The 12,468-nt window shown below is 31.5% G+C and overlaps 1 protein-coding gene across 3 annotated transcripts in view; it reads left to right on the top strand.

Moving 5' to 3' along the window:
* STS (steroid sulfatase) overlaps positions 1–12,468 on the top strand; it is a 215,700-nt gene that overhangs the window by 171,627 nt on the left and 31,605 nt on the right. For all 3 annotated transcript variants that reach the window (XM_074300196.1, XM_074300197.1, XM_074300198.1), the window contains one exon: positions 7,816–7,937. In XM_074300196.1, the coding sequence (XP_074156297.1) occupies positions 7,816–7,937 (122 nt within the window). The remainder of the gene's footprint in view (positions 1–7,815; positions 7,938–12,468) is intronic.

The raw sequence follows: 12,468 nt of genomic DNA, 5'->3' as shown, positions 1-12,468 counted from the left end.
GGAATATGTTTTCTTATTTTTTTCTTCAGCTGATGACTTATTATTAACCCAAGTAACATATTTTGCATGAAGCCTTCTCTGATCTCCCAATTGGGCACCATCTCAAGTGGGTGCCACTACTATTTCATTCACATTTATTGTATAACATTGTGTATGAGTAGTGGCCTATGCTTCTTTCATCTCTCTGTTAGATTAAGGTAAAGACTTTCTTAACTAAACTAAGGTTTTCTGTGGAAACTTAGCACGGTATTTTGCAAGAATAGATAATAAGTGTTTCTTGAATTTAATTGAAACATTACTATAAATAATAGCTTTTTTTCAAAAAAAGATATCATTTCCAGATATTGAACTTGTATAAATAATACTTATCTAGACAGAAAACCCCTAGAGTATTCTATTACTAATTATGTTGTCTTTACAGTCTTCTTCCCAAGCTTATAGAAATCTGTAAATTGCTTTTGATCAGATCCCCTTCTTACAGAAAAAAACAAACAAACAAACAAACAAACAAAAAAACTTTTTTTTTTTAAATTTCAAACTAAAGAAACTTTTTTTTTTTCCTGTAGGGAATATTTTCTTATCCAGTTCAAGGCTTGCTAAAGAGGAGAACAGTCCATATAGGAATAAGCTTCTCTTAGGTATAAAGAGTTGCTTGTGTAGAATTAGAATACCACTGATACATCCTGTTATGGGAATTTTTCCTTTGTGAATTTTTAATTTATGAAAGAAGCTCCTAACTTGAACCTGTGGTATGCTTTCATCAAAATTTTCTTTGTGAAAAGCAATTTCATTTGTATATTTCAGTGATTCAGTTTCATTTAATTACATGTGTTTTATCAAAATAATTTTAACTCCCAAATCATTTCAGGCAAAGATTCAAAAATTATTCTTTTATACTTGTAAACAAATGGATTCTAGATACAAATTAAGGCAATCTTCAGTGATATGAGACATTTTTGAGTAAAAGAAAGTTATTAAAAAGAATAATTATTTTGGAAATCTTTTGGCAGAGAATTGGGGGATGGGAAATCATCTAGATATCCTAAAATATTATTACTTCTCTAAAATTTTCATATTAGCTCTTTCAAAATTGGTGAAAAAGCACTCTTTAGAGGTGTTCCTTCTCTTACATGACAAAATAATAGATTTTGTCCTGCTGTTTCTGTTATTGAAATCTGATAATAATAGCCCATCATTCAAAAATCCATAGAGATTGCAAAGTAAGTGCACAATACACACACACACACACACACACACACACACACACACACACACACACATATATATGTATATATATATGTCTCTTTGAGCTTTAATGACATTTATAAATCTTGTCCTTATTATAAGGGAATTGTGATGTATACATAATTTAAGATATTCTCAGTTGCCAAGTTTTAATTTCTTGATACTGTGATCTTTCCTTCTATAGTTTATAAAAGTAAGATGCCATTCCATTTTCCTTCCAATTTTCTCTTAATTAAGTTAGAATGAAGTTTATTTATTTGTAGTCATGATACATATAGCTATGTGAACTAGAAGTGAATCACTTCAGCTCTAAAGGCTATTTTCTAAAACTGTTAAAAGATGTTGAATCTCTAAGGTCTCTGTTAATTCCAAATTCTATGATTCTATGAAGAGGTGGAAAAGTAGTTAGAGTGCTGGGCCTAAAGTTAGTAAGACTCTTCTTCCTGAGTTCAGATCTGTTCTGATACTTACTAGCTATGTAACTGTGGATGAGTCACTTAACCCTGTTTCTTTTAGTTTTCTTATCTGTAAAATGAGCTGAAGAAGTAAATGGGAAACCACTAAAGCATTTTTGCCAATAAAATCTCAAATAAAGTAACAAAGAGTTGGACATGATTGAAATGACTGAACAATAACAACATGACTCTATGACTATTATTTCCATGAAATAGCTATTACTTATTTTTTGTTAAACATACATTATATCAAAGGACAACTGAAAAGACCTTTTGGAGAAACTTTCTAAAGCCATCTCTAACTAAATGTTAAGGACAGCTTCATGGCATATAGCTTGACCTTTAATTATATAACTATAGAGCCATGTAAATTAATTATGAATACTAAGGGCAAGCTACCAAGGCGGGGAGTGGGGACTGATTTTCAGATAATTTCATTTTTCAATAAAAAACAAAAAGTAGTTCATTTTCTGAAAATAAATTGTATAAACAACCAGAGTAGTCTTTAAATCAGTTATATTATGGCTATAACATAAAACTCTTAGTTGAAATGAGCTGTGTGGCAGATAATGTAAGTTGTATCATTTCATTAGAACAGAAACTTCACTAATGGAGGTTTTAGAAGACTGAAGATTTGAGCCAATCAATGGACGGAAATTTATCATTATGTTCTTACTGTGTTCCAAATATTGTGCTATGTACTTACTGAGTTTAGTATACAATGGAAATTCATATATGGAATAACAGTTTTAATGAAATTATGCTTCCAATTTTGTGAAAATTCATACTTCCCTCCTTTATGGTAAATGATGTTCTGGATACAAATTTTTTTGAGAAGGTAATAGTTGTGTGAGTGTAGGCATTATTAAAAAAATTCAGACAAATCAGGTCTTTCCATTTTTCATGAGCTCTACTTTGAAAGACCAATATTTCTGCAGGATTGTTATGAAGTGACTCTCCATGGCAGTTGATTTATTGAATGCTTTTAGGAAAGGATATGTTAGGTACAGGATATAAAAAATAAGATCCTCTCGGCATTTGAAGCTAAAAATGAGTGCAAACTAGTATTTCCTGTTCTAAAGGATGAAAAAAAAATGTTTTTACTAATCAAAAAGCCTTTAAACATTAAAGTGTAGGATTTTTTGTTTGTTTGTTTTGCCTGGGACAGGGGTAGGAGGGCAAATGAGGCAGAAAAAAGATCTAGTAAGATTAGTTTCATGTTATCATCATCACATCATCATTTAAGTATATATATATATATATATCTCCAAATTCTAGTGTTAACTTGTAGTTGACACAAGACAAAGAGTAATTTCTTTAAGATAAAGTTAGTCATTGTCAGCTAGCACAACAAGTACCTCACCATCTGGATCCTTTGACATATTCCCTCTCTCCTGGGAGATAACAATACGAGTTTTCAAGATCTCCCCATCCGTCCTCCCCTGCCAGCTTTGTTAACAGTTCTACACACCCCATATATCCTCCTAGTATGTATTCTCCACTCACCTCTTGTTCCTTCCTTCTTTTTTTTTTCCTACCCAATTCAAAATGCCATACTATTATGTCCCTAATCCTTCATGGGAAGGACATGAAAAGAACTAAAGACAGTAACTACTATTTTAGAATAGAAATTGTATTTCAGAATAGATGCTCTTTTTGAATAGAACTGTCTCCACCAAGTTTCTTATTCTAACTGTTATAGTTAACAAGAAAATGGGATTGGGAATTGGTCCAAGTTTATCTTTTGTTCTTATTTTTAACTTATGATAATAGAAAATTTTCAGTCCGTAGGCTTTTCGAAAGCTCATGATTAATAATAAGGGCCAAGACCAAAGAAGAGCTCAGCAACAAGACTATAATTACATTAAGGCATATTAATGACACTGAATAAACCAGAGGCAGCTCAGAAGATGCAACACTATTCAAATATTCATATGTGACATATAATGTTATATATATATATATATATATATATATATATATATATAATTTTGTTATGTTTTTCAAATTTTTTCATGCCTTGTGATAAAAGATGATAGAGCAAGTTTGGTGCTCTTTATTTAGAATAAGACATGGAAGTTAAACCTTTTAACTGATTTGTCCCTGATTTCAACTGCATTGTTCTGATTGTCGATATTTTCATTTTTGTTTTGTTAGCAACTTAGCACAGTGCCCTAAATATAGTGAGTATTTAATAATTGCTTAATGAATTTTAATACAACTTCTTTTTAAATATGAATTTGTAATTATTTTTTTTCTTTAATTATCTATTTATTGGGACTGATTTCCAAATTACTTTACTTCAAGGTATATCTTTTCCCTCCACTTGAAGAAATTCCTTCCATGGCTCATTAGGAAGTTTAGGAGTAGATTGAGAACATTATAATCTGGGAAAATATAAACATAGGATAAATAATTCTCATCAGAGCCTTTTATTCTATCTGCATTTCATTCTGACTAGGAAAATCTCTTTAATGTAAGCCTACTTACTGTGTTTTGGCTTTATTTATCCTCCTTTGCCTAATTATCCATGAACTTGATATGATTGTCTTCTTTAGTAATAATACCACTTCTATGGAAACCAAAATTGATGAATAATAATATTTTTTTTAAAAAATCCAGACTTTTTAAGGAAAAAAGTGAAAATACAGTTTTCTTTGTTATGCAAAAAAATCAAGAGAAGCAAGACATGAAGAATTTTACCAGTTTTCATAATTCTGCTGATTAACAAATTAAATTAAATTCAACAAATATTTGTTTTGTGTGTAATTTTGGAAAGTGTTAAAAAACAAATGTTAGAATTCTTGATAAAAGTATTTCTCAATTTTTCCCCTACCAGAACTAGTATTGTAACCTTGGAAAAATGAACATGTATTAAATGCAGAGCACTAACATAAATTGATTGCTTTTGAAACACTTTAGCTGAAAATTATCAATTTATAAATAAAATTTCTTTTCATTGGGACAACTCTAAGGTAGGATTTCTGACTATCCCAATCACATGTCAAGCATACAAAAGAAATATAAGAAGCTGACTTAAATAATTTTTAGACCTACAAATGCCTCAAGAAACGTATGGAGATATATCACTTGGACTTAGAAGTCCCAATTTTCAAAGAGCTCTTTATACTCCCAAGGATATAATGAGATCCTACTTTTTCTGCATTTCTATTTCTCCATTCTTCTTCCCTTCTTCCTTGTCTTTTTTTTTTTTTTTTTTTACATCATCCAATCATTACTACCTTTCCTTTCCTCCTACCCCTACCAATTTCTGGCTCAACATTTCCAATTTATCAGAATCCCCACACCAACTTTGCTTCTGAGGTCAAGTCCTTCTATCATCTTATTAACCACAAGTATGATTTTCTCTCTTAATTCAATTAATTCCCTTCTCTGAAATTTCTTGTTGCTCTCTTTTTCTTATCAAGTGTGTAGGTTGTGAGCCTTTTGGAGGATTCTGTGTAAATGATTCAAAGAACAGGAACTGGTTGATTTGCAAAGCCTTTCTTTAGAATAGGAAGCTTCTTTTCTAATTTAGAAAGATTGACACTGTGCAACATGAGTACTGATGATACAAAGATTAAAAACGAAAACTTTTTAGTGAGAAAATATAGTAATTTTGAAAGATTTCAAATTAGCTCCCATATATTTTAATTCTGAATAAAGAGCACTATTGCCTCCCTCATCTCCTATTATAAGCTAAAAAGGTCCAATGAAATTTAATAGAAAAAAATACAATTAAACTATATTGAGTATCTGGGGAGCAGATCATAGGAAAGACAAGTGACTGAACTGAGGACAGTGATATTGACTACTTTCATGTAGGGACAATCTAAGATGAAAAACAACTTGTGGACAATCTCTGATGGCTTAAAGAGATTTAGAATTGGAAGGCCCTTTATGGACCTTCTAGTCTAACTCCTTTATTAATGACAAAAGTGAAATAAATGTAGGTTAACTGACTTGCCCAAATTCACTTATTTGCTGGTATTAAAGTCCAGGTTCTCTAATTAAATAATCTTTTCACCATACCATCCACTCGCCTGCTCACCTTGACTATAAGTTAATCTTTTCCTTTGATTTCTTCACAAAGTAATTGTAATTTCATTGTTTCCTTTTGACTTGTTCACAGAGTGATTGAGTTGTAACAATGTATTAGCTAGTTCACCCATTATCATACAAGACTGTACAAAAGCACTATATACCATAATAGCTTAAATGTTTCAAGGAGTTTGGAATCTAATACAAAAATTCTTTTTAAAAATTAATATTTAATTTAAATTCAATTTTTTCAATCACAGGTAAATGAAACTTTTTAATATTTTTTTTTAAACTTTGAGTTCCAAATTCCCTCCCTTCCTTCTTGAAAAGATAAGCAATTTGATAAATGTTTCCATATTAGCCATGCTGCAAAAGAAAATACAAACCTAAAAAACAGTAATAATAAAGTAAGAAAAAAGTATTCTCCAATCTACATTCAGATTCTATCAGTTATGGACCAGAACTTGAAACAAGGTGCTAAGTCAGTGGAATTGATTGAGACAATGGTTGTTTAGCGTGGTGCTTAACAGTTCTCTAGTTCAGTACATGTACTTAGTACTTACTATAGTTCTATAAGATTCATATCTTTAATAAGAGAGAATATATGCTTGGACAAACTCAGTCGAAATCAGAAGGAAAGAAGACAGAGAAATGGTGGCAGGCTCTCTTCCTTCAATTCTCCACTGAAACCAAGATCTGAAGGCCTCCAGAAAACTAGCTGAGCCCCAAGTAAAGGAGATAAGACTTTGAAGGAGATTATACAGGATTTGGACTTTAACCCCTGGCTACTCGTGTGGTAATTACTGAACTGAAATGAAGGCTGCTCCCAGAGACCCCAAGAAAACCTCAAAAGAGAACATTACATTTTTAATAGAATATTACATATCAGTTTTTTCTCTGGATGTGTATACCATTTTTCACAATTAGTCCTTCAGAATTGTTTCCTATCAATGTACTGCTGAGAATAACTAAGTCATTAACAGGTGATTATTGTACCATTTCTGTTTTTATGTACGGTGTTTTCTAAGTTCCACTCATTTCACTTTACATTAATTCTTGTAAGTCTTCTCCATTTTTCTGAAAGTATCTTGCTCATCATTTCTTATAACACAATAATATTTCATCACAATTCACATATGACAACTTATTCAGCTATCCTCCAGTTCATGTTCATCTCCTTAATTCTCAATTCTTTCCCATTACAAAAGGACATGCTAGAATTTTTTTTGTACACATAGGTCCTTTTATTTTTCCTTGATTTCTTTGGGGTATAAACCTAGTAGTGGTATTTTTTGGTAAAAGTACATGAACAATTTTATAGCCTTTTGGACATAGTACCAAATTACTTTCTATAATGATTAGATCAATTCATCATTGCACCAACAATGCATTAGTGCCCTGTTTTTCTACATCCCCTACAAAATTTGTCAGTTTCCTTTCTTTCACATTAGGCATAAACCCCAAAGTTGTTTTAGTTGTCATTCTCTAAAAAGTAGTGTTTTAGAGTATTTTTTTATATGACTACAGATGGCTTTTATTTCTTTTTCTGAATTCTGTCTATTCATATTCTTTGACCACTTATTGACCCAAGTAATACAAGGGTTCTTAACCTAGGATCCACATATCCTCCCATTTCTATTTTTAAGGGAATCAAAAATAGACTTCAGGACATCTGTGAATTTGAAAGCAAAAAAAAAAAAAATGTTATTTCAATGCAATTGCTTTCCTTTGCAAACCTATGAAGTTTATTTTATGCTTTTAAAAATATTCTAAGAAGAGGTTTGTAGAAAGGGGTCCATGTTACACAAAGAGATTAAAAAATCCTAATGTAAGTTGGAACAATAATGCAAGTGTACAAAATCAACTATATTGTAAAGTAAAATATGAAGTTTAACATGGTAATTTGTGAAGAGAGATTTTCATCATTCACTATGTATGCCCATCCAGTTGTATAGGTCTTTTTTCCCACTAATTAAAGGTAGATTTTTAGTTAGAAGTTCTTTTCAAATCCTCTCCCTCCCATCCTGACACATATGGCTTTTCTCTCACAATTTTCTATTGCTTTATTATTTAGAGTTATTGATGGACGTGATCTGATGCCTTTGCTTCAAGGAAAAATCCTTCAATCTGAGCATGAGTTTCTCTTCCATTACTGTAATGCATATTTAAATGCAGTACGCTGGCATCCAAGAAACAGTAAGTAAACTGATCTTTTAATACTTTCAATAGTTCACATAATTTATAGCACTGTGAAATGATTCTTTAAAAGAAAAGTACAGTAAAGGTCTATAGTATGCCAAGTAGAAGACTAAAATTGTGAATATCTGCAATTTTTTCTCCCTTCTTTTTCCTCCTAATTGTACCCATGTGCAAAAAATCGATTTACTGAATGCCATTAGTCTAATGCTGTGCAATAACAATATGCATCAAAAAAGCATTAGTGTCCAAATAAATTTGCCAAGTTTATTTGTTTGGAACAAAGTTCAAATGGCATAATGTTCTCGTAAAGCTCAAATTAGGTGCTACCTGATTTGTGAGCTTTCTAGGTAATGGGACCTTCATGGAAAATCTAATTTGGTTTTATTCTACCAGTTTTATAATTCACCTCTGAAAATAACTCCATATATAAGAACAAGTGGATCTATGTCAACAATCCTAATTGAATTATCAAAACTATATAGATGTTGCCATACATTTAGATATATTTTTATTATAATCTTTAAACTGAGAAATAGAAGAGAATGTTGGAAACTACTAAGAAAATTCTAGGAAATTATTTACTCTCTAATAATGAAAGATTTTCCCCACAGTTTTTGATCAAATCCTAACTAAAAAATTCAATTTTATGTTTAGATATTATTTAGAGAGATTGTTTATAGATTTAAATCTGGAAGAATCCTTAGAATTCAATACTCTCCTTTTGTAAATGAGGAATCAGAGGCCTAATGAACTTGGATGACTTGCCTAAATTCACACTGGTTATAACAGTTTGGGATTTGAACTCAGATCCTTTGAATCTGGAGACAATGTTTTTTCCCATAATACCACATTACCTCCAAAAGAAATGGCAATAAAGATTTATGTTATTTCTAAACCATTATAGTATTTAGATGAGACAACTGAAAGTACACCTTTCAGTTTCCCAAAGAAATGTGATTCATGTTCATGGTAATTTTTGGGTTCGTTTTTATAGAACATTGTCACATAATTAATTTAGCTCTTCTAACATGAAGAATTTCTTCTTTCCTAAATTCCTTTCATGTATGTGGGTAGGAAGGTTATAACAAACTTTATCCCAGCCATAATAATTAGACCGGGTTTACATACTAACATTTTCTATTTAAATCTGTGCATTTTACTTACAATTAGCTCTTAAAACAAAACAAAACAAAACCAAAAAAAAAACTTGAATAATTTCACTAAGTACTTGTGTGGATGTTGTAGAATTCAGAATATAAACTGGTTAAGATCAGAGATTACTTTATCTCTTTTTTTCCCTCTTGTAGCTCTAATGCCTAAACATGGGATTAATAAATGCTATTTTTAGTTGACTGTTTAAATATACATAATCTGCCCATTTATCTTTTATGTCCCTAGAATTCCTGTTTTTAACTTTCTCTTTTAAATCTTTATTTACTATAATAAATGGCAATTCTACTTTCTTCAAATGTAACCACATTCTTTGTGTGACTATATAGCAGTTATGCTCCTTCTCCATGTACAAAAATGTTCCTTATTATGCATTTAGCTTTGCAACATTGTGTTTAAATAATGTGGCTAAGTAGAACAGTGAATAGTGTTAGACTTTAAGTCAAGAAAATTGGACAAGTCATTTAATCTCTCTCTTATCTTTGCTTCCTTCATCTGTAGAATGGGGTTATGATGATTAAATGAGATGGAAAATATATAAGACTTTGCAAACCTTAAAGTACTTTATAAATGCTAGCTATTACAGCATCAAAATTCCTCTTAGAAAACAAAGTTGAAACACTGAATTAAGAGTGTAAGAGGAACAAGTTATGTGAAGAAGAGTAAAACAAAAAAGGTAGTAAATTGAGAATTGAGGGAAAAAAAGAGAAAATTACTGGATATGATGTTGGCCCTAGGAAGCTATACTCTTGTACAAAGATCTTTGAAGGATGTGAGTAACATTCTATCAAAACTCATTCCTTATTGTATTCTACCTTTAGCCAGCAATCAGAAAATATTAATAATGGACATCTCAAAGTTAACATGTTTTGCCTTTCTTAGTCATGAATTGAAGAAACCACTGGCTTTCCTGGGTATCCAAAAACTAAGCTCTTACATTTCCAAATTAAAAATGAAAATCAGTTAATGATATTATACAGGTTTAGTAAAAAGGGTTGGATTGATTGTTTTGTTTTGTTTTGTTTTGTGCTGCCAGAGGATATAATTCGTAATTGTTGAGAGAAAATGTGTCCTTTAACCCAGTGGAGTCATTACAAGAGTAGACTAGAGCAGAAAAAAAAAATCTAGATTGATTATTAAACTCTTTCCCAAATTCTTAGGGACACTGAAGATTGTATATATCATATCTGTAAAAGGAAAGATTATTTTTGTATGAGAATATCAAAAAATGGGGAAAAAAAGATTAACTGGTTTCTTTCTTTAGAATAAATTCTTATAAAAACCTAAACCTGGAGGTGTCCTAAGACTCAACCATTTATCCTCATTAGTTCATAGCTTATGTGTTCAAATATTGACCCCTCTAAACATTTCTCTTTTAAAAGAAAACAATGTAAAGTTTACTGTGTCATCATGAGCTTTGAATAAAGGGCCTATCAATGGATAGGAATAGCTTTAATATAACTGTGAGCTGATGTCATTCACCCTTTAAATATGAAAAGGCTTTAGAAAGTTTGACATAGTTTCTGGCATGGAGAACTCTCCTTTTGTGAATGTGGAAAATATGAGTTCAATAATATAAATATTGTGGATTTTAAATTTTATTGTCTTCCAAATATTTATTATTAAAAACACATGTCAATGGTGGCACTTATAGAGAAGGTATAGTTGATTTTTTGACTTTGTTGTAGAATATCCATTAATGAAAGATATATGCTATAACTAGAAATGTTATTGATTTTCATTGGACTCCACTGTATTCTTAGATTTGATTCAATTTGTCATGAACAAGACAATGTACTAGATTCTAGGGTTAAATAGACAAAAGTGGAAAGGTCTTCAAGGATCTTACATTCTATGGGTGAGACAACATGAAAATAAATATAAGTAAATATAAGACAATTGAGAGAATACTAACTACTAAGGGAATCAACAAAGGCCTTCTGGAATAGGTGGTGCCTTGAACTGAAGCTTTAAAGGAAACAAAAATTTTCTAAAAGCTCAAAACTAGGAGAGAAAGTGGATTTCAGGCATGGGGAATAGCCTTCATAGAAACACAGATATGGGGAATAGAGAAATATCTTCAGAGAACATCAAATAGATCGTATCAGCTAGAATAACAAATAAATTAAAGGGAGTAACATTTTTAAAAATTTGAAATGGTAGATTAGAAACAAAATATGAAAAACAATTAATTCCAAGTTAAAGAGTTTATATTTTATCCTATATGCAGTAGGCAACCATTGAAGATTCTTGAATAACATAGTAACATGATTTTGAGCTGAAAGGGATCTCAGAAAGAGGTGTACCTTGTCCAACTTCCTTTGCTTTAGGATTATTATTGTCAAATTGTGCAAAATTGATTTGGGATGAGAGATGCTGGAAGTAAGAAGACCAATTATAAGTTTTATAATAATCCAGATGAGAGGTGATAAGGGCTTGAACCAAGACTGTGTCCACATAAGTAGAGAGAAAAAACATACAGAAAAGACATTTTTGAGGCAAGATTTGCCAATTTGATGAAGTAAGGAAATAGGAAGAATCTAGAAATATAAAGAGTCACATATATTTTAGTGTTTTAGCACCATAAGTAATAATACCGCTATTGTGTTAATAATACATGTGATTATCCTTAGCTATGGAAAAATGTTTTACTCAAACCTGTATAAAGTAATTTTTAAGAAATAAATAGTCCCATTCATCTAGTTCAAGATCAGATACAACAATATATTCAAAGAGGTGGAGGGGAAATCTTTCTCCCTGATATCTTTCATATTCTATGGTTAATCAAGGCTGTAAAGATTACTGAAATGGAATCATCAGCCTTATCCTAACAGATTAGCACTTGTTCCTTCTGTCTTGTTGGGGAAAGTAACTAGACAAAGAAGAGACCAGGGCCATCTCTAGACATTCTGATCTATGTCTGGCTGCTGGACCCAGATGGGGGAGGTGACTTTTTGGAGGGGAAAGTGATGCAGGTACCCTTGCACAGCTCTTCCTTACTTAAATCCTTGCTTATCATGGCATCAGCTCCCTGATCTCATGGTCCTCTTTGAGAATGAAAGATAAACAATAATCCTGAGTAAGAGGACTCAGTGCCCTCTGATGCTCCATTGAGGACTCAGTGGAACTGATCAGCTAGGAAACTATTTCCTTCTTTCTTCACTCCCTCCCTCCCTTCCTCCTTCCTTTTCTCCCTCTTTCTCTTCCTTCCTTCCTTTCTTGCCTCCTTCCTTCCTTTTCCTTCCTTCCTTCTTTCTTCTTACCTTTAGAGAAGTACTAATAGGACCTGATCTTTGACACAGCCTGTCATTTTGTGTCAAAAGGGGGTAGAATCTACACTAGTCATTTTAGCATGTAG

Source organism: Sminthopsis crassicaudata, chromosome 3 (genome assembly GCF_048593235.1).
Source record: "Sminthopsis crassicaudata isolate SCR6 chromosome 3, ASM4859323v1, whole genome shotgun sequence".
Lineage (NCBI taxonomy): Eukaryota > Metazoa > Chordata > Mammalia > Dasyuromorphia > Dasyuridae > Sminthopsis > Sminthopsis crassicaudata.
The sequence above is the reverse complement of the archived record's forward strand: the minus strand, read 5'-3'. Positions and strand labels throughout refer to the sequence as shown.